This window comes from Diceros bicornis, chromosome 1 (assembly GCF_020826845.1).
Source record: "Diceros bicornis minor isolate mBicDic1 chromosome 1, mDicBic1.mat.cur, whole genome shotgun sequence".
Lineage (NCBI taxonomy): Eukaryota > Metazoa > Chordata > Mammalia > Perissodactyla > Rhinocerotidae > Diceros > Diceros bicornis.
This window is the reverse complement of record NC_080740.1, coordinates 63,842,671-63,870,336: the sequence shown is the minus strand read 5'-3', so window position 1 is coordinate 63,870,336 and position 27,666 is coordinate 63,842,671. Positions and strand designations below refer to the sequence as shown.

Here is a 27,666-nt window from a genome sequence, read left to right as displayed (position 1 = left end):
ATTATCAATTTTATAAGTTAAGACCTCAGTCAGATAATCAGTTCCAGGTTTCTACATACAGAGTTCACATTTCTGTGGCACTTAATATACTTAAGCTAAGTACTAAGTAACACAGACGTAAATGTGTTTGTGTGTGTGTGTGATGTGTCTGCGTGCTTTGTTGCAACCAGAGTAGGTGTGAGATAACAGGGAAAATAAACTATCCTATTAACATATTTTTCTTAAACATTTTATTTATGTAGTACTCTGAAACTTGACTATGAAGGAATGAAATGAAGACATTTTTTAACTAGGGAGGTAATGCTAGAAAGAGCAATTGGGACTCAAAGATAAGATTCATGGTAGGGATGTGCATGACACATTAAAAGGATGCCAAAAAGACATTAATCATCAATATGTTAATATAAAAGAAAAAAAATCAGCATCTTCTTGCTATGAAGCAATAAGATATTGCTAAGAGACTGAGCACCGAAATGGTTCTTTACAAATTCCTTCCCTTTTATATTGCAAATAATTTATTATTATATTCAAGCCTTTATTTTTTTTTTTTTAAAGATTTTATTTATTTATTTTTTTTCCCCCCAAAGCCCCAGTAGATAGTTGTATGTCATAGCTGCACATCCTTCTAGTTGCTGTATGTGGGACGCGGCCTCAGCATGGCCGGAGAAGCAGTGCGTCGGTGCGCACCCGGGATCTGAACCCGGGCCACCAGCAGCGCAGCGCGTGCACTTAACTGCTATGCCACGGGACCGGCCCAATATTCAAGCCTTTAAAAACTATGTGACATTCAAGATTGAAAGACTGAAAGTCAACTTTCTTTGTGCCAAATTACATTTGCTGCTGCTTTTAAGAAAAGGTTTAAAAGAAGTTTTTATAAATTATGTAACAATAATCATATACAATCCACATATATAAAAAGGGTTGGTTTATTGTAGTTCAAATACATAAACTGAACATTCAAACATCTTAAAATTAAACTTTAGAAACAAAAGTTTAACATTCAAACAGGAGTATAGTTTACAGGGAACACCCAAGAAAGGTAATTTGTTGTCTAATCCAGAATATTGATAGATCACTTAATGGTGAATAAAAATGTGTTTAACCAGCAGTCCTATTCTGGCCAACATGTTAGTTATGACCATGGTTCCACACCTGAGAAGAAATTACTAAATAAATCTTCTCTTAGGCTAAACAACAAGACTGGGCCTATAATTCAGAGGAAATAATCAAAGCACATAAGTGAACAAATAAAACTAAAGTGTTCTTTAGAGACAAAGGTAAAAGTATGTCCATTATAATAATCTTAGCCTCTGGAAGATAAGAATTCAATTTTCAGTGTTTTCTCTTTTACCCGCTTTAAAAAACAAAATCAAAACAAAACAAACCCCAACTTAGGTTTTCTTGGAGTCTGTGGTATTTGCATCTTGCAAGTTCAAACCACAAATGCTCTTACGTCTTGCATGTATAACACTGTTAGAAAGAACGTCACCAAAGTCACTGACTTCCACACCTCATAAAAGGATGATTTTTAGCTTCAAGATTTTAGATTTACTAGAGACAGCCTATATTTGAGTATGTATGTCAGTCATGCCACACAAAGAAAAGCATAAATATTTCCAAAGTGTTCTCTGTTCAGAAACTGTTCATGAATGCTTCTCCTTCTGTTCGTCAGATGGTTTTGCAATAGTTTGACTAATGCACATACATGTAAAAACCTGAAAATTGGCTCATGCAAGCGTTTTGAATTAATAGATACCCCTGTGGAAGAGTATTGAGAATTATTTTGTTGATCGTCTTGTGGGCTCTGACGCTGTGGGAGGTGGGGGTGGACCCCGGCGATCCAGGTCATCCACGTATGCCACAATCAGTTTACGCCTCTCCTCTGGCACACAGTCTAGTACTAGATACCGTTTGTCGTTCTGCAAAATTTTTTCTACATCTTTCAGGTGCTGATCAGATTCCTGGATTAGCTTTTTGGATCTGAAAGAAGAAAAGAAGTCCAAGAATTACTGACTGCTGTTCCTAGGTCTTTCAGAAATGAGCTGGAAATGTCCATCTAGTTCCTAATTGTGTTTCCATTTTTTTTTTTTTAAGAAAAATTTCACTGCAGTGGTCACCTTTGTAAGTCGCCTCAGCAAAGACTCCAAGGAGTGAAAGGGCCTCAGAAGCTGAATTACCCTCCCACCCCTACTGGTGGTCCCTCCAGATCAGGGCTGAGGGTGGGTGGGTAAATCTTGCCCGTGCTGTACCTGTTCTGTGGATGAACAGAGGACTTCAGTCTGCGGGGCTGCCAATCCCAGCATCTTTCACAAGCTTTCACTTTCACATCTTTCACTAAATTAACTATAAAAATGTAGAAAGAAGTCTTACTTCACATCTAATTTAAAAGCCCAAGCTGATGCAAAACATTAAGGATCCTGACCAAAAAATCCAATGACAAAATACCTAAAAACCACACCCTCAGCACTATCTATCCTCCCGTGCACATACCCTTCATTAAGATGTTTGAAATTTTTCTCTTAAAAGAAGAAAAGCTGGAGCATGAAACAAAAATGGTTTCCTGCATATTGATTGCTAAGCAATGTAAAACTGTTTTCCTGATGATAACTGTTGGGGTGGGGAACTACTGGGTAAGTTACAGAGAAATCTTGTTTTAAAGCTGATTTTATCATTTAAAACTTTTATTTAAAAGTATCCAGCAAACTGTTCTCCTCTGAGAAAAACTGTTTTTGCTGAGCTCAAATAAGATGATTTCTAGCTGCTGAATGGTTCAACAACACTGAAGTCTTCAGAGGAGGCAATGATAACTGAAAGTGAAGGATTATTTAAAAAGTCTCTTCATGAAATGCAATTCTTATATAGTTGAAGGAACTCCTAAAAAAGCAGTGAAGTAAAAACAAAAGTATGTTTAAAAAACTGGATGGGTGGGTAACAAAATAAGAATTGACATCTGGGCCCTTTCTTTAAAAAAAAAAAAAAGGTATGACAGATACGGGCTGTATTTGGCCTTTGATAAAAGTTGGCTTCTTATTCCTAAAAATTAATAATGTCAACATGTGTGTGAATGCAAAGTTTGCCTTGGCCATTAGAGTAAGAACTAGTAAAGACAATGACTGCTGATATGAAGTATTTCACCACACACACCTATATGTTATAAATTTGGTCTCTTTCAAAAGCGTCCTGAAGTCAGCTTTGGCTGTGATGTATTTGTCTCTGATGTATTCTTCAAACTCTCTTTGTTTTTTCTGCAAAAAGATAGTAAGATTAGAAAAAAAAAAAATCCACTAATTCCAAAATTAATATCAATTATTTATTAAACCAGTAATTTTTAAGTCACATCATAAAAACTGCAAAAGAAAAAGGCAATATAGGGTATATTTTTGTTCATATAAAATTCATTAAAATGCAAAATCTGCAATGTACATTTTTAAGGCAAAAAGAAAGCAAGAATGAGAAACCATCTAATAGCAGTAGCTAAAACTTGAGGGCTTACTATGTGTGCTACACTGTGCTGAGGGTTTTAGGAAGATATGTCCTTTATTCTTCATAACAACCTCCTGGACACTCTTAAAAATATGGAAATTAAGGGTTAATTGTGCACTTTCTGCAGACTGTATTTGTAACTTCAAGCACAAAGATACTAATGTAGTATAATTTATAGATACACTAACTATAAGATAACACTCAGAACTTCAGTTATACTGAGCATTTAGCTTTTCAAGTAAGGGAATAGTAATGATAGGTATAAACTCTTTGGGCCAAAACAAAGACTTTATTATTAATGCTAAACAGTCCAGAAAGTTAGAAACTGAGACTGGCTCTCTCAGCTATCAGTCTACCACTCTTTCCTAGCCATGTATATTTTGTGGTCCACACATCTAAAATCCAACTTAATAGGGTACGAGGGGGAAGGAATATTAGATCTATGAGTTTTTGGACTCAAGACCTAGAGAAACCAACCAGGAAAGGAGAAGGATGGGAAGGGAGAACACGTGAAAGGCCAAAGGATAAAACAGACTTTAGTAAGCTACACTTTCCTTGACATCATTTGCTATTTCAGACCCCAGGTGAGTTTGTTTCCTATACAGGAGTCAGAGTGCACCAGAACAGGGCTCAGCTTCTACAGACTTCACTCACCCGAGGTTCCTTTACTCCAAAGTTTCTGGAGCACATAAAAATGAGAGATCACGTTCTGCTAGCGTGGCTTACGAGTCAGGCACTTTGATAGCCTGGGAGGAACTGCCAGCCTGAATATATCTATCTAGTGGGACCTGACTATACAATAAACAAAAACTATAGCTTCATTAAATCTCTAAGATCCCAAAACACAGGATTAACCCCAAGTATTAAATTTTTAAAGTTTCTATTGTGCTGTCTTGTTCATATATTGTACAAGAAAAAAAATACAAACTTAAAATTCAGATTTATTTCTCATACACTGAAGTTATTCACTTAAAACCACCAACTTCATTTTGGCCAAGATATTAGTGCTACTGATTATCAAGCACCCAATTAATATTTATAAAATGACAGTAAATCTCAGACAAACCCCACTTACCCTGTCACTGGAGGAGAACTTAATGCACCGAGGATCTTCTTTAATGATTTTTTTTACTTCTTTCCAAGTGGATGTTAAGGTAATCTTTGAAATGACAAGTGAATAAAAAACATAAATACAATTCACTCATATTGAGGGAGTCAAACTGCAGCACATATAGGACATAATATTACACACTGACCTGAGATCTCTTGTAATGCCCAAGTGTAACTGGACTAGTTAGGGACAGGGAAGCAGCTTTAATGCAATTTCTGTTTGTTGGCTTGCCACAAGAGTTATTTTCATGGCCATCTTTCAAGGTGGCCTAAGACAATCACCTGCACACCCTGTATCTCCATGGGTAACATCATAAATTCTGAAGAAACCATCACCAAAAAGAGAGCAGATAAACAGGAGCAAAACCTGGACAACAGAGTGTACAAAGTGCCAAACAAGGGGGCCATGGTACCAATTGAAAATGGAGCAAAAGAAGGAATCTATTAAATCTATCATTAGGAGCGATCCATGATCACACACAGCTAAGGACATTTTGAATTACTCCAGGAGCAGATATAAATTTGAAAACTGCAAAAGGAAGTAATTTCTAAATAGTAAGAATGCCATCAAGCTTTTACTTAATAAAAAAAAAAATTCAGGGGTTGGCCCTGTGGCGTAGTGGTTAAGTGCGTGTGCTCCGCTGCTGGCGGCCCGGGTTCGGATCCCGGGCGCACACTGACTTATTGCTTGTCAGGCCACACTGTGGCGGTGTCTCACATAAAGCGGAGGAAGATGAGCACAGCTGTTAGCTCAAGGCCAGTCTTCCTCAGCAAAAAGAAGAGGATTGGCATGGATGTTGGCTCAGGGCTGATCTTCCTCACAAAAAAAAAAAAATTCAGAGAAAAAAGTGTCATAAAAGTCATGAATTCCAGCAATGGATCAAAAGACCATGACACTAAAAATCATATCAATGTTTTACTTTTTGGATTTATTAAAGAAGATTCGTCTAGATTAAAATAGGAAAAAAAAAAAAAAAAAGACTCTTACTGCAGAAGTTTCATCCAGAAGTTGCCTAAAGTGCTCCCTCTTCTTTTTGGTAAGTGCTTCAATGTGTTCATTAAAAAGCTTCTCTTTCTCCTCTCTTTCCAACAAGGATCCAGATTCCCAGCGGTGATCTTTCCGGAGAGTCCTCCGAGTATCAGACCATGAAACATCTGAAGAACGTACCTAAAAACAGAACTGTATCTATCACCAAACAGACTTATCTTTTCATATTTCAACAATAAAAGGCTCATTTTTATTTAGTTTAGGAATGATACATTTAAAAAAAGCTTCTGGTGACTCCACTTTAGGTAAGAAGTTACTGAAAATCTGCTTTAAGCCAGAAATCTTACCTCCCAGAGCTCACGTAAGCTATCAAACATGGGTTTAGAGGTAGGCAAGGATGACGAGAAGGTATCTCCCATCAATTATGGTCCCTAAGAACTTTAATAATACACTTAGGTACTCTATTTAACATCTTATCAAATTCTACTAGGAGAACTGGATACGGATAAAAGAGGAAATACATTGTCTTACTATAGTACTAAGTAGTTCACAGAAGGAAAAAAACCTCAACAAATCTTGAGCTCAAATTGGGACTTATCAATTACATACTGAAAGTGACACTTCCAAACAGAAGAAAGAATTAACATGGTTAAGAAGACAAGATAATAGAAGACAAGACAGGGCTGGCTGATTCACCAACCAATAGAAAGGAATGCTTCACTGCTGGTAATGGCATTACCAGTTAAGTCACACTGCTGCCAATGCTAAGAAATATGGGATGCTGAAAAGACAGACATAATGAAGAAAAATATAAAAACATTTATCTAACCAACACTTACCAAGTATATAGATAGTTTAGATACGTGTCAGGTAAACATTGCGCTTGGCACTAGGAACACATAATAAATAAGACACTATCCCTTCCTCCAAAGGGCTCGCTTTGTTTAGGGAAGACAGACATGTAAGCAAATAACTGCAATAACATGGAGTAAGTGCTGCAGCAGTGTATGCTGAGCCCAACGCTGGTAAAAGGAACAGTGAGGTCAAATCTGCTTAGATGGGTCGGGATCAGCCTCACAGAAGAGGTATTTGAGCATGCTCTTAAAAAATGATCAACTTTGCCACTGTAGTGGGAAGTTTAAAAGCATTCTAGGTGATGGGATTGGCATGAGCAATGGTAAGATTCATTAAATGTACGGTTCACTAAAGCTAAGTTCAGCTAGGCTAGAGCATGGGGAGCAAGTGAGGGAACCAAAGGGAATAAGGTAATAGGAAGGTGGGGGAGTCAAGGAACGAATAGTCTTTTATACTATACTAATTTGAAATGTAGGCAACTGCTGGGAGTAGGGAGACCTTTCACTCTGCAAGCAACAGGGAGAGTGACAAAATCAGATTTGCCTTTTACAAAGATTTCTGTGATTGCAATAAAGAAGATGAATTTGGGGAAAGTAGAGGCAGGGAGAGAAATTCGGGAACTACTGTAACTGTCCAGACAACAGAAAGAGGAAATTGAAAACAGATCAGCAGAAGCAAGGAAAGAAATGAGAAGAAGCAACAGGAGTGAGAAGAAGCCCATGAAAGATAGAAAAGAAACAGTAGGAGAGAAGGTGTCCAAGAGAAGGGGGAAGCAAAAGCAAGTAGAACAGGAGTGCGGTCTGGGGGCATTCACTCACTGTAGGGACAAAAAACCCTACATACCTCAACAACCCTGGGTAATGCAGAAGGATTTTCAAGAAATTTCCAGGGTATCTCCTGGGGTCAGTACACCTCCAGTCCTACATCTCATACAATCTATGTGTACAATAACTGATCATCACAATGATGACCCTAAATCATCAAGAAAAAGGTTAAACTATGTTCAGCATGCTTCGTTTATTACTATGGCATGTAAGTGTGTAATAACTTAAGATGACCTCCACCAAGAACAATAAAAAAATAAAGCATTGAGACTAAAAGATTATGAATTTTTATATATACAAAACATCTAACATCTGAAAAATGTTAAATATCTAGGGTTTGCCTATTCTAATGATGCTAATACCAAGTACTCAATTTTAAAACGCTTGATAAATAACTTAGCAAATTATCTCTCTCAGAGTCAAGTTAAAGAATATAAAATGTTCACCAATGAGGTAATATAATGGATTTCTAGTATCCAGTACTTTAGAGGAAAAAATCAAAAGAGTAACATATACCATGTCAGACAGAAGAGCCTTGAAATTCTGGATAGCTTCTTCTCGTTTGTGTTGCTCTCTCTCTCGATCTATTTCTTTTGTTTGTTCTGAACGAGCCTTTTGAACTTCTCTTTCTCTTTCTCGAAGGCTTGCCTCAATGCGGGCTTGCCTTTCAAGCTCCTTTTCTTTTTCTGAGTCTAAATTCTGTAAAAGTGAAATTACATTATCTTTCTTACCGATTGCATCAATATGTTTCCACAGAATAACTAGTTTGCCAAATACAAAATTTCAAACCTAGTTTTTACCAAGAATATACCTAAACAGTGTACCTCATTTCCATATCAACTGCTAGAGATTCTTATATTAAGAATACCAACAAGAAAAATTCCAAACCCCAAAGAGCAGCAAATACCTTTATAATGCAATTAAGGATTTTATTATTCAATGGTTACAAGTAAACACAATGGCTACCTTGGCTATTTTTTCAATGTACTGTTTGAAAAGGTCTTCTCTCATTGACGAACTATCCACTGCTTTATAACGTGGATCACTTTCTACTTTGTCTTTTACTTTGCTCCATCGAGACTGACTGTCCAAGTGATGATTAGATAATAGTTCAAAGAAATCCGATTTAATCTGTATTTCAAAACAGGTAGTGGGATGGGAGAAAAACAATGTGCCATGAGAAATTCCTCATATCTAAATGTTTACAACTAGAAAAAAATGTTCACTTACCTTAAAGATGAGAATAATAACTTTTTAAATGCACTTAGAGTGGAATAAATTTTAGTAAAAAAGAATATAAGAATTGCTCTTTTATGGGAAATATAAAAATCAACATACCTATAGGTTCTCATTTAAAATCTACCAAATTCAAGATAAATCATATTCTCCAGTGATGATCTCAGAAATGCCATGTTTTTATAAGGAATATGAATTTGCATTTATTTTTAGCTAAGATTCAGCCTTATGAACTGAATAGTAAAATAGTTTAACATCCAGATGGTAAGAATGATTTATTTAAAAAAGTATACATATAAAATTTTTGTTTGTTAAATAGGGGAATTTAGAAATACTTGAGCACAAATACCAAGTCTTATTCATTATAAACCTGAAACTATACTGTCAAATGTCTAAAAACAGAAAAAATAGGGTAAATTTTTATATTTTAGCTAAAAAAAGAGCAATGATTGTACCCTTATATAGAAGAAAATTATATATTTCTATGGTCATAATTAATCATCATTAAGAAAACTACATTCAGATATTCTGTACTTTTTAGCCATTAAACATATGCCTTTACCAGTATATATCTCAGAATAACTGAGTGTTAACGAAATAATACTCTTAACAAATCAAGTACCAAGTTATTAACATCACACCAAAGGTATGATGTTAATAATATTATTATTATTAATAATAATAATAATAAATAATATTAATCCTTAAGTGTCAACATATACAATACTTACAACTCCACTTCCAAACTGTATTTTTTATTTTTTTAAACAAGGGAAGAAAGGGATAAATGAGGCACTTATTTCTATGCACCTTTAAGGACCTGTTTTAAAATTTAGTCTCATTGAAATCATTTTGTACTCTACTTCTACCAAGGAAGAACCCGAAGTAGCTAAAATCATCTCAACAGAAGATTCTGACCATGTCAAGAACCTCTCCTCCCCATAGGGATTAAAAATGCTGCCTTCCTACCTGACCAAGGGAATGAGAAATTAGGAATGGAATCACAATTTAAAATATGTGGGCACAAAATAAATGAATCATTCCTTCTGTCCATTCCAGTCCTCTCACTTCCCCCTAAAACTTCAACTTTCCATTAAAGGATTAAAAAGAGAGGTTGATGTCCTTTCTGGAAAATGCTTGTAAGGCATAAGAAACAGAATTTCTGCATTACAGAATTTTCAAAAAGACAGAAGCCAATCAGCTGTGGATTTCTCCATTAATGAACTTGGCTCTTGATCTTGTTTGGATTAATGAGAAAGACTCATAAACTCAGTATTCACAGATAGCGATAAAGAAACTACTTGATGTAGTGATGTAACCTAACTCTTCTGTTCATCTTGTCTACTTTGTATCTGACACGATGTACACCAAATTCCTGGATGTATGTGATAAGCAGAAGGCAAAATTTACAAAATTTATGTTAAATAAAACATGCAAGCTGTATCAAATACAAATCTTTCTAAGCCATAGGAATTTATATTTAACTCAAAACAATTTTCAAATGTTAGACTTGAAGCCTATACAGTAAGGATTATCAAACAGTTTTAAAAATGTGTGACGTATAAGCAAAGTGAACTTCACCTATAATTAAACTTTAACTTCCTTTCACTGTGAATATCACCATGACAGGCTATAAATGGCTTACCAAAGCTGCTGTTTGTATGAGAAAAATTATTTAACAACTGCATAAATGTCAAAAAATGTCAATTACCATTAGCAGCAATTCAAATCCCTATTTTCCCTATTTTCTTCTCTCCAAATATCCAAGTATCTTACCATCTAGGCTGTTCAGTTTAATAGGGAGAAATAGTCTCTTTAGCCTAATGTACCATAACAAAAATACTTAACCTGTTCAGCAGGAAATTTAAAAGAGAGGGAAGAGAGAAAAATGCCAACTTCATAAGAGGATTAACTCCATTATGTGCAACTTCAAGTGTGTTGTTCCAAAAGGGAAATTATTTGAACCACAATTTTATAAAAATTGGTTATAATAATAAATAAATTATAGTAAAATAAACAAAAACTTGAGGGTAGCTACTTTGGCAAACAAAACAGTCTAGTAAAAATAAGTAGTGCTTTAGGAACATTTTTTATAAAATGGAAAATTACCAGTGAAAACTACATGAAAATGATGATTATACCCTTATTTTGAAAATGCCTACTGAAGAAAAAAAAAGGACTTCACCAAAAGTCAGTGTTCTTTGCAGGTGTTTGACCCACCAAGTAATTACTTTTAAACTTTTACTATTCAGCTATTGATTCAATTATCTCAATGCTACAAAGACCAGTTAGAGAATCATAAGAACGGGAAAGAAACTCCAATACACCAGCATGCTATTGGTACTGATCTCAAGATTCAATTACACAGAGTTAACATGTGACTTAAAAAAACAGTATAGACAATATACTTCATAAGAATAAACATATAGTGAATGTCATAAAGTGATAAAACTTCATTAACCAGAAACTTCTCAGAACGTGAATATAAAATATACTATATTTAAACTCTTACTTTAAAGATTTCTGCTTTCATAGCCTAGTTAGTAATTGATTTTGCATTCTTTAAATTGGCTGAGAAAGTTTCACTTTAGTAATTTCCTGCCTTATTTTTTTTTTAATTTAGTAATGGTACAAAGCCAAACCTTAACGTAGAGAATTAAAATTCTATAATCAAAAGACAATAAATATGAACACATTAGGTTTATTTAGATGTAATGTCTATTTAATTTCTTATTTTAATTAACACATTCTGGGCACAACTCTCATCACTTCATAAGGAAAAAGACTAAAAAAATGTAAAGTACCGGAACTGCGGGAGGCTAAAGTCACCACACAGAGAGATACCAATTCTTTCCTCACTAGGAAATCCCATAATACTTTGCGTATCAGTGATTGACAGCTGTCAGACTGAACTGATTGACAGGCCGCACAGCACAAAACTGTAAAGTCTATCCACTTGTTATAAAACAGAATACATAAAATAGTTACAAAAAAATGTTCAGAAAAAGAACATTAGTTACAAATGCAAAGAGAAAAACATTCAATTTGTATAAAAGCAATCATACAATATCAATCATTTATTTACTTGGTTTTCTTTAATCAAGTAAGTTACTACTAAAAGTCAAAAGTAGCAAACAATTCATTAAGATGATTCTAATTCAATACATAAAATGTTTATGTAGAACTCAATTTTGCACATTTCCTCTGAGAAGCATAATCATTTACAAAAGAAAGTTAATAGTGAAATAATTCTGGAAAAATCTACTTTGAAGCCCCAAAAAAATCACATAATCAGGAAATTTCAGACATTTCTGACAAAAATTATTTCACCTAATACTGTTGCTATTTTAAACGAAAGAGGCTTCTTCCCAACAAGAGTGATATTACTTCCTTAACAACATTTCTCAATAGAATTTGTAATATTTTAACTTTCTAGAATAATAGGCAATTGTAAATGTCAAGAATGATTAAGCTTCAGAGGTTCTTTTTCTCCATTTACAAAGCATAAAGGGACACTAAGGAGCGTAGCTGCATGTTTTAATGGTTCACACACCACTGGTGCCTTCTCCCTACCAGTCTGCCTCCCCAGTGGTGAGCTCCTCTCCACTCCAGACACTGCTATCAAATGACATTTGGAATTCATTAATCTTTAACAGCTGACCTTTAATTCTGATAAGCAATAATTTATATGTAAGATATGTTTACTAAAAGATTAGAAAGTCACTAAAATGCTATCTTTTAGAGGGCAAAAAAGATAAAGAAAGCTTTTTGAAATTTAAATGTTATCATCTATAAAGAATCTTGAAATCTTAGCAGGCACTTAGCAGGCACCAGTGGACACACAGGCCTAACAACCAGTTCTGGTTTTACTGGGCATCTTAATATTAATAAAATGTAAAGCAAACCTATATAGTTTAGTAAAGCTCCTAAAATAAGCATTACGGAAGTAAAGTAATAGAATACACACATATAAACAATTGTAAATGTTAAGTTAAAAGGCTAAATAGTAAATGTGGGTCCTGTTATTTATGCCCATGAATGAGAATAGAAACATAGCACCAGCTTAGCCCCTTCCCATTCACACTCCCGTCAATCACACCACTGGAACTAAAACCATCTTACCTTCTCACCTCTGGTCTTCGAATCTTCTTTCTCTTTCTTCCTTGCAGCTGCCACAAATTCATTAAATAAGGCTTCTCGATCTTTCATCTTTTCAATTGCTTTGAATCTTGAATCTTTAGCATGCTTGGCTGCAAATTCACTAAAAGTAGCTCTGTAACAAAACGGCAAGTGTGCTAACTTTGATAGAGTTATTTCTGCTTGTAGAAAGATATAGCAGAAGATACCATTTTTCCAGCAAGAATATGTGCCAAAAAGACACTGAGTACCAACATTTGCCTAAACAGTGAAAAATAAGCTACAGAAAGGAGTCAAAAGGGCTAAAGGATCAAAATGTGGTTAGAGATTTGTACACTATCAGCATGGTGTTAGGGGGGATACACATCAGAAAGCAAAGAATTTGTGTGCTTCAAGAGACTTAAGAGCTCATCTATTTCAACCCTAAGATGAGGCTAAGTCTCGCTTCTAGCCTCGGTGATACCTCACTGAATCAGCTCTCCTTCCATAAGCAACTATAAAACAGGGACAAAACATATGAGGCAACCAATGTCAAGCAGTGGACAAGAGGCAGAGTAAGAATGAGGTCAGCCCCATTGCCCTCTGCCTTGGGACAATTTCCCAAGGTGCAGAGAGCTAGAGGCCAAGCAGAGTACAGTGGTTCCAATGAGCTACAAAGAGCAAAGATCAGAGTTTGGGTGCTAAAATGCCAGAGGAAGAAGCTATAGAGAGTACTCCAGAAGAATGCCACACAGGGAGTCCCCAAAAGTAGAAGGCCAAGGCTGAGCTGTACGACAGCAGGGAAAGACCACTCCCTGTATCAAGCTGCTACGTGGTTAACAGCAAAAAAAACATACTAGAGATGGAGTAGTGCTGGAAAAAGAACAGTATTAGAACAACAAAGCCCACAAAAGATCCACAAGGGAGATAAAGTTGGGGGGTTGAGAGAAACACCTTCCACTTTCTGAGGTCCATACTAACAAAGCATAAAATCAAACCTAAAATTAAGGTGATCAGCCTCTAACTGAACTGCCTGCTAAAACAAGAATCTACACTCTTCAGAGGAAGATAACAGACTTCAGAGTCTCTACCTATTACCCACAATTTCCAATACTCAATTAAAAATCACTAAACATACAAAGAAATGTGATCTACAGAAAGAAATTTTTGAAGTCAATAGAGACTGCACCCAAGATGCCCAGGTGTTGTTCTAGGTAGACAAATCCTTTAAAACTATTATAATTATATACAAAGAATTAAAGAAAAATAGGTCAAAGAATTAAAAACATGGTCTTAATGAATGAACAAATGGGAGTTTCAGCAGAAATATGGAAAACAGAAAAAAGAACCTAAAACTAACTGAAGGGAAAAATTCACTGGATGGGCTGGACAGGAGAGGAGAAACAGAATAAAGAGTCAATGACCTGAAGTTAGATCAGTTAACAATCATCTGATCAAAAGAAGACACAGAAAAAAGATTGGGGGAAGGGGAAGAACAGTCTCAGGGACATGTGAAATAATACCAAACACTTTAACATATGTGTAACAAGAATCATAAAAAAGAAAATAGTAAATCAGGGCAGAAAAAATACTGGCCAAAAACTTTTCCAAATTTGATGAAAAACATCAATGTACAGATCCAAAAGAATGAGCAAATGCAAAGCAGGCTAAATAAAAAGATCAGGCTTATGAGGGCTAATGAGGCTAGCTATAAAAAAAGAAGTTTTTCCATGAATAAAAGACATTTATAAAGCTTTCATATATTTGGATATATTTCAGTATTTGAAGCTGTCACCTTACATAATAGGAATTTACTCTTATAATAAACACTCTCATATTTAACATGTTTTTAGAGGAGAAAAATAAATCTTATTTTCTCTTTTAAAAACTATTTCAATGCAAAAATAAAATACATTCTTTAGGTGTTAAAACAGACTATATTACAACTTTAATTATAAAGAAAAAACTGGCTAGTTACCTTCAAAATTTAGAATTTAAAACATCAACTGAAGATTTGGAGTATCACTTACAGCTAACATTTGCTTTTTTTTTTTTTTTTTTTTGGTGAGGAAGATTAGCCCTGAGCTAACATCTGTTGCCAATCCTCCACTTTTTGCAGAGGAAGATTGGCCCTGGGCTAACATCCGTGCCCATCCTCCTCTACTTTATGTGGAACGCTGCCACAGCACGGCTTGACAAGCAGTGTGTCCGTCCGTGCCCAGGATCTGAACCTGTGAACCCCAGGCCGCCGAAGTGCAGCACGCGAACTTAACTGCTAAGCCACCAGGCCAGCTCAACATTTGCTATTTTTAAGGTTTGCTAACCAAAGCCAGACTCTAATAATCTTTTATATGCAGTTGATATTACTCACGATATCTAATTTTGTTAATTCAACATTTTTAACAACAGAATATACTGCAAACCTGGTTTGAACAACGGATATGTAACCATAATAAAATTTTAGGGTAAAATAAAAATGCATATCCCAGAAAAGGGATCACATGCAGTACACTAAATCTGTTTTCTTTTCATGATAAATTAAGCATCTTACTTTATAATTTCAAGATAGAAAAAGCAATTATTACTATGATTAAAGAATACACTTGTTTTAAAACATAAAATCAATGTGTGAAAGTAAAAATTCAATTACTTATTTACAATTACTTATTCAATTATTTATATTACTTATAATAGGTAAAATAATATTTTTTTATTAGAGCAGACTAAAATGAAGTTTTAACATTAGATTCCCATAGAGGTGTTTTTATGGCTCATCCCTTAACTCCAAAAACTACTCCTTTATAACAGACATGGTATAAGAATCCTTTTTTTTTGGGGGGGTGAGGGGTGGAAATGGTTGGTGGTAGGGGACAGGGAAGAGTACAGTGACCAGGAGTTGACCATAGGAGGTGCCTGAAATTTCCATTAAAAAAAAAAAAAAGACACAGAAGAAACAGGTACTAGAGTTAATTCTCACCAGTCAATTCTTACCCTTGGAATAAACTCCAGTTCTTTATATCTACAAACTCTACTAAACAGTTTTGTGATAGTGGTATTTTCAACAGAAAATTAGGTTTCCATTCAAAGAGAAATTTAGGTCAGTGGACAGTATTTTCTCAATTTTAAGTTTTTCCTCCTTGTTTTCTGCTACTTACTAAAATTGATCCTAATCTCTATGTTAGCATTAAATGTATCAATATAGCAATACAACACAATGCCCCAAGTGCTAAGACTTCCAGTTATGTGCCTGATGGCTTTATTTTCTGAAGTAACCTGCATATTTCAGATCACTCCAACAATTCTATCTGCCCCAAAAGAACATAAGTAGGGTACTGTGATACAGCAAGACTTAGTTCATCAAATCAGCAAAAGGGAAACCTCTTTGGAATCTCAATTATTCCTAGACCCATAAAGGGTTTTAATAAATAGAGATGTTTTGGGAAATCATTTGAAAATAAGCTGTACACATCATGAGACTTCATCTATAAATATTTCAATATGCATCTCCTGAGAGTAAATCCTTTTTCCTCCAATAACCACAATACTCAAGAAAATTACTAATTCTCTAATATGTAATACCAATCCATGTTCAAATGTCCTCAACTGCCTCTCAAAATGTCTTTTATAACCCAGTCTCAACTATTTTGACCCATGAACTCACCCTTTTGATTAAGAAAAAGCCCAAGACCCCCTGGAGAGTCTGAAACTCTATTAACCCCTGAAGATTATTACATTCTTCATAGCCACAAATACTTTTATTTGTTTTATTTTCTGAAATTTGTACTAATGCCACAGCAGGCTTCTCTTCAATTTCAAATATGAAATTATAATACCAAATATACTTTCTCAAACAGTATCAGTCTTCCCTACCTCCACTGAGAGAAATAACTGCGTAAACAAGATCAACTTTTATAAAAAGTGCCATTTAGCCCACAGACTCCGATTCTACCCTGTAGTTTTAGAAATTCTCCACGTTCTAAGAACAACTTAATATCACTATTGTCACAACTAAGCCATAAATGAGAAAGTAATTCTCCCTGCCTGGACTATTCTGTGTAACAGTGGAATCTAGCTGAAATCCCACATTCCCTTGGGCAAGTTATCCAATTTACTTATATCTTACTTTCCTTATCTGTAAAATAGGTATGATATGAGTACCTAAATCATACTGTTTTGAAAACTGAATGAGATAATACACACACACACTCTTTAGGTGCATATATGTATATCTAATAAGTGTAAGTTCATACATATATCTAAGTGCACATAAAACATCCAATAATTGATGCTATTATTGTTATTATAATGCTAAGCATGTAAGTTTAAAATGTCTCATTGTCTCTAGGCCATTACATATATTCAATACATATTAATAATCAATTGAAAACATCAGACAAAACCACAATCTAGACACTTAGAAAATTTTGAAATGATAATCAAATGTACACACACACACACACACACACACACAATGTATTTTTTTAACTGATCTTAGGAGAAAATATATACATATTTTGATATTTGACAGTAAAGACCCACATACCTTGGATTAAATTTGGCTTCTTCCATCATTTTTTTGAAATCTTCCTTGGCTTGCATTATTTTGTTTTTCTTTTCCCTGCGTTCTTCCTCTGCCCTGGTCTTTACATACTGATCAAATACCTATCACAAAAATAAACCAATTTGACAAGTTAGTCTTTCATATAATCTAACTACCAAACTATGGAATTTATAAAAAAAATACTAAGTCAATATCCTTGTCCAAACTATAATGGGAAAAATATATTAATTATAGGTAACTCAATTATATGCAGATTATCTATAGCAAGTCTGCTTCTAAAGCTTTAGCTGACAGTAATACACACGCATACAGCCCTCTGCTTAGGCTTCCTTCCTATATAGAAAAAAGTTAAAAGCCCCTTTAATTTTTATTTTCCCTAATCACAAATTGAATATACATTTATTAAAAAAATTTCAAGCAATTTAGAAATGTTTAAGAGAAATCACAGTCCTCCCAAATCTTTTCTAGAAAAAAACATTAACAGCATTGGCATCTAGTTTATTTCTGAGCTTCTCTTTAAAACTTATTTTCACCAAAATATAACCATGCTTTACATCTATTCTATATTTTCCCCACTTAATAATATATAGTCAAGATGACGAACTGAACATGCACATTTATTTCCTGCCTTCTTCAAACACCAATAAAACGACAGGAGAAGACTTTCTTTTTTTAAGTCATAAACCAACAAGAACAGGGAACTGAGAAAAAGAGAAGCAGCCACTCTGAAGTAGAAAAGCAGATGGACAAGTAGTAAAGGATCTGGCAGACATGAGAAAGCTGACCCTGAACCAGCAGTCAAGAAAACAAAGGAACCAATTATTTTTATTAGAGAATCCTCAAACAGCTCAGGAATTGGTAGCACCAGACACCTGGAAGCGAGGGTAGAGTACAGCTACAATACAGCTGTTTAAGACGCAGTTCAATCACTAGACACCCCTCGCCAACTTACTAAAACCGCCACTTTTGAACCTGAGTAAAAGGCAAGTGGTTATTCTCTAGAACAAGGGTTGGCAAAATCATGATCTGCTAGCCAAATCCAGCCTGCTGCCTGTTTTTATACAGGCCAAGAATAGTTTTGACATTTTTAAATAGTTGGATAGAAAAACAATAGGAAATTGCACAACACATGAAAACTAAATGAAATCAAATTTCAGTGTCCATAAATAAAGCTTTTTTTTTTGTGAGGAAGATCAGCCCTGAGCTAACATCCATGCCAATCCTCCTTTTTTTTTTTCCCCCTGAGGAAGACTGGCCCTGAGCTAACATCTATTGCCAATCCTCCTCCTTTTTTTTTTTCCCCCTTTTCTCTCCAAAGCCCCAGCAGATAGTTGTATGTCATAGTTGCACACCCTTCTAGTTGCTGTATGTGGTGACGCTGCCTCAGCATGGCCGGACAAGTGGTGCGTCGGTGCACGCCCGGGATCCAAATCTGGGCCGCCAGTAGCAGAGTGTGCACACACAACCGCTAAGCTACAAGGCTGGCCCCCAAAATAAAGCTTTCTTTGAACAGTCATGCTTATTCCTTTATATATACCTATGGGTGCTCTTGCACTACAACAAAAGTTATACAATTGTGACAAAGACTCAAATATTTATCTGACTCTTTATGTTAAAAATTTACTGACCCCTGCTCTGAGGAAAAACAATATCTCTGGACTGCGGGCGGGAACATGAATTAGGAATGAGGCATACCAGACTGAGAACACAGGGAATTAAGAAAACATTTACACACCAAATACTACGACACAGTTCTCTCAGAAACAAAGCAGCAAGAACTGTGCCCTCCAGGCAAGAGACCATAAGTCCTTATCAGGAATCTGACCAGCCTAAAAATTATTTGCTGCAGTGGATTCTCAACAAACCAGCCTAAGTCATCCTACAGCAGGATGCTATAGCTTCAACCTCAGCACTTTTGACATTCTGGGCCAAATAATGTTTAGCAGCATCCCTGGCTACTGATGCCAGCAGCTCCCCCTCAGCTGTGACAACCAAAACTGCCCCTGGTTGAGAACCACTGCTCTAAAATAAAGCCCACAATCATGAGAGCCCACCCAGATGCTAAGATCTCCCAAACAGTGTTTTAGTGCCTTATTCCTAATCATGAGCAGTCAGGGTCAACAAGACATCTAAGAAAAACATTAAAAATAGATACCAAAATAGAAAAAAACTTAATGGAAACAGACTATGCAAGAAAAATGAAAACGTAAAAGAAGAAAATCCTAAATGATCTCATAGAACTAAGAAAAGATACTGAAACCATAAAACAAGAAAAACTCAAAGAACAAAACAATAACTCCTGGAAATTAAAAGATAACACAAGAAATGAAAAATATAATTGAAGGGTTACAGAATAAAGGTGAGAAAAATCATCCAGAAAGTTTAAAAAGACAGAGGTAGAAAACAGAAGAGAAAGGTAAGAAAATCTTGAGCACCTGCCCAGAAGGGTAAATTCTCTGTCCCAGAATGACAAAATAAAGAAAACAGTTGGAAGCAAATCAAAAAAAGTAATGCAAGAAAATCTCCCAGAACTGAGAGATATGAGTTTCCATATTGAAAGGGCCATCGAGTGCCCAACATAATAGGCCTTTCCACCAGAGTACATAAGAAATTTCAGAACACTAAAGACTAAGGAAGATCCCACGTTTACAGAGAAGGAAAAATAAACAGGTCCACACACAAAGGAACAGGTAACAGAATGGCTTCAAAAATAACACTGGGGGCCAGCCCGGTGGCGCAGGCGGTTAAGTGCGCACGTTCCGCTGCGGCGGCCCGGGGTTCGCCGGTTCGGATCCCGGGTGCGCACCGACGCACCGCTTGTTAGGCCATGCTGTGGCGGCGTCCCATATAAAGTAGAGGAAGATGGGCATGGATGTCAGCCCAGGGCCAGTCTTCCTCAGCAAAAAAGAGGAGGATTGGCATTGGATGTTAGCTCAGGGCTGGTCCTACTCACAAAAACAAAACAAAAAAAAAAAAAAAAAAAAAAAAAAAAAAAAAAAAATAACACTGAAAACTAGAAGTAGAACAATGCCTTCAAAATCCCGAAGCAAAAATATTTCCAACTTCCAATTCCCTAGCCAGACAAACAATTCCAAATAAGGGGACAATAAACACATTTTCAAATATATAAGGCCTCAAAAATTTATTTCCTATATGTATTCTCTCAAGAAGCTATTACAGGGATGGAATGCATCAAAAGGGAGTAAAACAAGAAAGAAAAGACTTATGATGTAGCGAACAGGTTAATCTCCCCTCCTGCCCCCCCAAAAAACCCAGAGAGATGAAGGAAATCCCCAAGATGATGATAAAGAGCTGTCATCCTAAAAATGACAGCTGTATATCACGTGTAGAGGGGAATCAGTCCAACTGAAGCAAATCAGAAGGCTCTGGAAGAAACATCTTCAGGAAGATAACACTGGGCAGCACTCTAATATTTTTCTTAACATATCTTATAGAACTATTTGGCTCTTTAAATATGCACATTCGCATCTTTGGAAAAAGTAAAACAACAACAAAAAACGTTTCCTTTAAAATACCTTAAACATCTTTCCAGGTCAGTCCATAATATCCACCAATTTTTAAAGGCTGTATCGAAATATCTTTAATCATCTGACCAGTCCGCTGCTAAGCATATAGGTTGTTTTATGGTTTACTGTAATGCTATATTTAGAAGGTATTGAAAAGTTATCTGCATGCTGATGGAAGGGGGAAAGCAGTTGTTTCCAATCCCTTTCTCCTTTCTCATTATATACTTTCTTTTTTTTTTTTTATAATTTTATTTATTTATTTTTTTCCCCCCAAAGCCCCAGTAGATAGTTGTATGTCATAGCTGCACATCCTTCTAGTTGCTGTATGTGGGACGCGGCCTCAGCATGGCCGGAGAAGCAGTGCATGGGTGCACGCCCGGGATCCGAACCCGGGCCGCCAGCATCGGAGTGCGTGCACTTAACCGCCAAGCCACGGGGCTGGCCCCAGTATATACTTTCTTACTTGTATAAAGTATTACATTATAAATAAAATCCAAGTGAATTTATATTAACTTTTTTTTTGAGAAGCTGGAGAAAACTTCACATCCCCTCCTTTAATGTATCCCACACCAAGGTCAGGAATCACTCCCAGAAGAACACCTCATAGAAAATTAGAAGTTCTGCTGTGCTTCAATTTCTCCTAATTATTTGTGTCATGCTTCCCAATACACTTGGCTTTATGTTCTCTATTTTAAGCAGTTGTTTTCTTATAACATCAACTCACAAAATGTTATAATAAATACCATGAAAGTTAATGTTTTAAACACAATTCCTAGTTAAGTTTACTTTTATAGGCATAATAAAAATATATATATTAAAGGACTATATTGTCTAAGCCTTCAAGGCGGCTTCTGGGGTGCTGGTAATATTTTGTTTTTTCTCTCTTTTTTTCTTTTTGTGAGGAAGATCAGCCCTGAGCTAACATCCATGCCAATCCTCCTCTTTTTGCTGAGGAAGACTGGCCCTGAGCTAACATCTGTGCCTGTCTTCCTCCACTTTATATGGGACGCCGCCACACCATGGCCTGACAAGCGGTGCATTGGTGCACGTCCGGGATCCAAACCCGGGCCGCCAGCAATAGAGCACGAGCACTTAACCGCTACACCACAGGGCCGGTCCCACATTTTTTCTCTTTTTTTAAACCACTTTATTGAGGTATAATTGACATACAAAAAACTGTACATATTTTATGTATACAACTTGATGAGTTTGGAAATAAATATATATGTGTGAAACCATCACCACAATCTATGCCATAAACATATCTACCACCTTCAAAAGGTTCCTCCTGCCCTTTTTGTTATTTTGTGTATGATAAGAACACTTAACATAAGATCTATCCTCTGAGCAAAATTTTTAGTACATGATATGGTATTGTTAACTATATAGGCACTGTGCTGTACAGATCCCTAGCACTCAGTCATCTTGCAAAACTGTTTCCTTTTTTTTTTTTTGGTGATGAAGACTGGCCCTGAGCTAACATCTATTGCCAATCTTCCTCTTTTTGCTGAGGAAGATTGGCTCTGAGCTAAGATCTGTGCCCATCTTCCTCTATTTTGTATGTGGGAAGCCACCACAGCCTAGCTTGATGAGGGAGTGTCGGTGTGCGCCTGGAATTCGAACCTGCGAACCCTGGGCTGCCAAAGCAGAGCGTGCTAACTTAACCAGTACGCCACCGGGCTCACCCAACTGTTTCCATTTCTTGATCTAGGCAATTATACGGTATGCTCACTTTGTGAAATTTCACTTATGATTTTTAGATTTTTCTATATGTCTATTTTTCTTCAAAATGTAAGTTTACAAAAAGTATGTGTGTGATATTGTGATATAGTAAGAAAATATATATCTTTGGTCTTTGTCCAGGCTACTGGCCAAAGCTCTTAAAACTCTTGCAATTTCCAAGTGATAAGAGCAACAGGAGCATCTTTTGTTCTATCTGGTTTTTTTCCTGTTCTTGAAATAGATAAAGGTGAAAAGGACGGGCTTTTGTTATTCATAACAAGCCCCTTTCAAGCACACCTAAGTTTATGTCAATGAGGTGATTCTTGGAAAGCCTCTAGATAACCACAGGATGAGGACTGGGTGCCAGAGGAACCAACCATGTGATCAGAAGGTTGGAACTTGTAGCCCATCTCCAATTTCCAGGGAGGGAGAGGGGCTGGAGATTGAGTCCAATCACCAGTGGTCAATGATTTAATCAATCATGCCTACGTAATGGTGCCCCCAGAAAAATCTTAACCAAAGGGGTTCACAGAGCTTCTGAGTTGGCAAACACATCCAGACACCAAGAGGTTGGCACACCTTCACTCCAACGGGACAGAAGCTCCTGGGCTCAGGACCCTTCCAGACCTCATCCTTTCTATCTCAGCATCTGCTGTTCATCTGTACCCTTTATTACATAATGAACTCAGTAAACCTAAGTGTTTCCCTGAGTTCTGTGAGCCGTTACAGCAAATTATCAAACCTGAGGAAGGGGTCATGAAAACCCCTGATTTGTAGCCAAGTTGAACTGAAGTGTAGGTAACCTGGGGACCTATTACTTGTGAATGGCATCTAAAGTGGAGGAAGTCTTGTGGGACTGAGCTCTTCATCTGTGGGATCTGGTGCTAACTCCAGGTAGACAGTGTCAGAATTCAATGCAATTGTAGGCAACTGCAGGGCACCCAGCTGGTGTGAGAAAACTGGTTGATGTGGGGAAAAAAACCTAAACATTTGATGTCCAAGTATTCAGTGTGTAGAGGAATAGTTTTTCCTTTTCAATAGGTCTCCATTATTTGTTCTCACATCAATTTAATTCAATTTATAATTTGATACTGATTTGGTAAACAGTGGCCTAGATGCACAGTTGACAATCGTGAGTAATTATATTGGTAATATAACACTGTCAATCTTATAAAGCTCTGAATAATATACACTATATAAAAATACTTTTGCAATAAGATAACAGACAACTTTTTTTTAAAGTGTTAGCATACTATTCTCTACGTCAGAGCCTAACATCCTGCATGAAAATGGTCTGGCTGTTTTGAAAAGTTATTCATTTTTAAATTTGTCAAAACAAATGAAAACATTTCTGACCCCTTAAGCGATCTTTTATCAAAAACAAGATTAAATAAGGAAAATCGTAAGTTAAAATTTATGGTTATGATTATATAAAATACATCTTTTATAGCGATGTAAAAATATATAAGTCTACAGACAACCAGAAAAGGACAGAACCAAAAAAGACAATGAAATTGTTTTTTAAAATCAAAGCACAAATTTCAGATATGAAGTTACAAAGTGCAAATATGTAACCTACCACTTAATTGGTTTCTCCTTGGTTTTATACTTTCATGTACTGAAAATATATATAGATTAATCCCAAATGTTAACCTCTCCCTTCTCTCATTTCTTACACTCCAGTTTTAAGAAAATAAGTCTACTCAAAAAGCATGAGAACCTTTAAGTAGAGTTTTTATTTAAAATAGAATAATGCTTGATACTTCTTCTCTTTTTAAATGTAACTCCTCTCTATTAAGAAGGTAACACCATCAGCTCACAAATGGCACCAAAATTAGGAAAGAATTTTAGTTTTCAATATGCACTTGTAATTTTACTCATTCAGGAACTATAACACTCAGTGCCATGAAGAATAAGTCATAAAAGTTTTAAAGTAACTCTTCAGGGATGTTTAGGTTAAGCATTGTTCCAGGAACTACACACAGAGCAATGCACAAGACTAAGTTCCTGCCCTCACAGAATTTATTTTCTGCGGTAGGAGGAGAAAGATGATAAACAAGATAATTTTAGATAATTAGAGCTATGAGTGCTATGAAGAAAGTAAAGAAGGAAAAGAGATAAGTTGATTAAAAGTACCTGAATGAAATGATGGAGCCAGCTATGCAAACACCTGGGGGAAAAACATTCCAGGCAAAGGGAATGGCAAGTACGAGAATGTGCCTGGTTTGTCCAAGGCATATCAAGGCCACTGTGGCTAAAATGAATAAATGTGAGCAAAGAGCTTCAAGAAGTATGTAGGAATGAGTGTATGTAGAATCATGAAAAAGAGTTTCAATTTTATCCCAAATGAAACAGAAAGCACTGCACAGTTTTTAAGCAAGGGAACGCTGCCTTCATTTGTCACTTAAACTTAAGATTTTATTTATTTATTTTTTCCCTCCAAAGCCCCAGTAGATTGTTGTATGTCATAGCTGCACATCCTTCTAGTTGCTATATGTGGGACGTGGCCTCAGCACGGCCGGAGAAGCGGTGCGTCCGTGCGCGCCCGGGATCCGAACCCGGGCCACCAGCAGCGGAGCACGCACACTTAACCGCTAAGCCACGGGGCCGGCCCATGTCACTTAAACTTTAAAATTAATCTGGCTGCTGTGTGGGAAAAGAAATAACTACACAGGAGCAAGAATGGAAGGAAGCAAGGAGATCAATTAGGTGCTATACAGATGATGAGATTTTACCATGGTGGCTTGAATTAGAGTGTTAGTGCGGGACATGGTGAATGAGAGGTTGGATTTACAAAAGTTTTTGGAGGTAGATTTTGCTGATAGACTTGAAATGTGCAGTGAGGAAAAGTAAAGAATCAAGGCTAACTTACAGGTGTTGATAGGGCCATCAACTCAGGTGAGAATGAGACCATCAAACACAAATTGTTAAAAAAAACAAAAAAAGACTACTATGCTTGAAATGCAGGTGCAAATATATTTGAAAAGTCATGCCTTTCTGTTACAAGCACTAAAATACATGTCTGGCACCGTGAATTTCCTCTCTTTATGAAAAGTCTATGTTTAGACCTACATGCATAATGGCATAAACTGTGTAGAGAATTATTCTAACCATTAAATTATAAATATGGAAGATGGACACTACTGTTACCAAACGAAATCTCGTAGCTCAACAGGACTATAGCAAGTGGTTCAACATACTCACCATTTTACAGAGATCAGTGACAGGGTGACCCAGGTAATTCAGAAATTATCTAAGTTGGAAGTGTGCAATGCTTTAGAGGAAGAAGCAATCACCATGAGATGATATGTGTCAATGAATCATCATAAGAATAAATGGCAACTCAGTAACAAGGCAATTCTAGTTCAGCACAGACCCTGAAGTGTCCATCATTTCTCTTAAGTTTATGATGAAAAGACATTTTAACAAATGCCACTTAGATGTGGACTTTGTGTGTGTAGTGTGTGTGAGACATAAATATGTCTTCAAGTGTTGTCCATCTACAATACACACACATATATAAGTATAGATTAGCACACAATGGTCAGGAAGGCTATAAACCGGTGTTCAATGATGGTCCTATCTGTTGGGCAGACAATAGGTGGGTTTTTTTCCTTTTTACTCATCTGTATTTTGCTATTTTTCTACTCCAAATTTGCATCATATGCCCAATAAAAAGTAAATTAATAAATGCATTTGAAATGAATCTTGAAACCTTCTTAGATATAACCTCAGTGTATATGAGGCATAAGGACAAAATGCGCATACAGCAATAGCTGACTGCCCATAAGGGCAAAAATATTCAAGTATTTCTGAGGCAGAAATGTCCACAGAGAGGATGACTATGTTCTAAGATATGAAACTGTTTTTAAAGTACTGTGTTAGGGGAAAAAGGAATGGTAATTTATTCCTGACAATTTAAAAATTATGCTGGCAAAGGACATACATTTCTTAAATAATGTGATTTTCCTTTTACCTGTTTCCTCTCTTTAGGATTGAGAAGTAAGTACCGAGGATCAAAAACTATCTTGTGCAACTCCTTCTCCCATGTTGAAAAAGCAGAAACCTTTAAAATAAAATATGTATTGCCTCATAATTAAATTTGCTCTAAAAACATAAAGGTCATATAATTTTGCTTGAAATCTACAGGACATCTGCTTAAAAAGGAGACATAATAAAAACCATAGTGAAGTTTCCATCACTAATAAATGACAAGCAGTGGGAGGCTAGCAATAGCAAATTTCCACACTAATTGGCTCTGAACATTTCTATATTATATAGAAATAACACACACTTAATTACTTATTAAAATAACCACTACTGTGTGACATTTTAAAAACCAGTACATCAGAAAAAGCCTTGAAGATTTGCATTTTGATTTCCCATGCTTGCTCCAATCTTGTGAACAATGCTGTGATTTAAAATTGAACAATTTTACTTATTCAAATGAATCTGTGAATATAACTAAAAGGTTGAAATCTCTTCTCAATTAAGTTTCATTAATAATAATATCATAAAGTACCAGTTCTCCTTTAACCAAAAGCCATTCTGAAAATATTAAAGGAAGAATCGTATAAACCTTACCTATCCCAAGTAGTCCGCCATTCTGTAATGTTAATACTCGTCTTATATTACTCACCAAAATTTAATGACCCAATAAATGTTAAATGTTATTTGTACTTAAAAGGATAGTAAAATGGCATTTAGTTAAATATGATATGATTAGCCAAGGAAAAGGCTGTTTGAAAAAGAGTACAGTAATTTGATAGGCTTCCCTTATCCCCCCCCCACAACATGAGCACTAACCTTAGATTTGACCTTTTAGCAAGACATATTTATATTACTTATACAAAACAGAAATATCTCCCCCAAAGATTGTTTTCTGACCCCTCTCTCTAGCAGCATGTCCTTGAACTGCTTCATTCGGGCCTCCAGAGGGACAATGGCCCTTTCTCGGGCAGCTTTAATTTCAGCTTCCATGGCAGCTTCTTTCTCTGAATCAATGTCTTTATTATCGTCTCTCCTATAAAAAATAAAATATGAGGCATCAACTGACAAAATATTAATAAGGAATCTTACTAAAATCTTACAAGCAATGGAATATTCAAGACTCACTACTGAGCAGCATATTTTTGGCAAAAACAAATTATATTGAGGGTTTCAAATGAACTCTAAGGGATAAGCAACTTTCACTATAATAATAATAATATTACAATGAGCTTCTAATGATGTTACAATGGCTAC

The 27,666-nt window shown here is 35.9% G+C and overlaps 1 protein-coding gene across 5 annotated transcripts in view; it reads right to left on the bottom strand.

The window, feature by feature from the left end:
* Window positions 1-910: 910 nt before the first annotated feature.
* Window positions 911-27,666, bottom strand: part of TCERG1 (transcription elongation regulator 1) — a 65,949-nt gene continuing 39,193 nt past the window's right edge. For 4 of the 5 annotated variants that reach the window (XM_058543352.1, XM_058543357.1, XM_058543368.1 and 1 more), the window contains 10 exons: window positions 27,310-27,445; window positions 26,399-26,488; window positions 17,156-17,274; window positions 12,619-12,769; window positions 8,227-8,391; window positions 7,777-7,959; window positions 5,582-5,761; window positions 4,559-4,642; window positions 3,145-3,245; window positions 911-1,980 (listed from right to left, as the gene is read on the bottom strand). In XM_058543352.1, the coding sequence (XP_058399335.1) occupies window positions 1,779-1,980; window positions 3,145-3,245; window positions 4,559-4,642; window positions 5,582-5,761; window positions 7,777-7,959; window positions 8,227-8,391; window positions 12,619-12,769; window positions 17,156-17,274; window positions 26,399-26,488; window positions 27,310-27,445 (1,411 nt within the window). In that variant the 3' untranslated portion in view covers window positions 911-1,778. Of the gene's footprint in view, window positions 1,981-2,249; window positions 2,344-3,144; window positions 3,246-4,558; window positions 4,643-5,581; window positions 5,762-7,776; window positions 7,960-8,226; window positions 8,392-12,618; window positions 12,770-17,155; window positions 17,275-26,398; window positions 26,489-27,309; window positions 27,446-27,666 lie in introns of all 5 variants that reach the window. The other variant, XR_009220460.1, reaches the window with a different exon arrangement.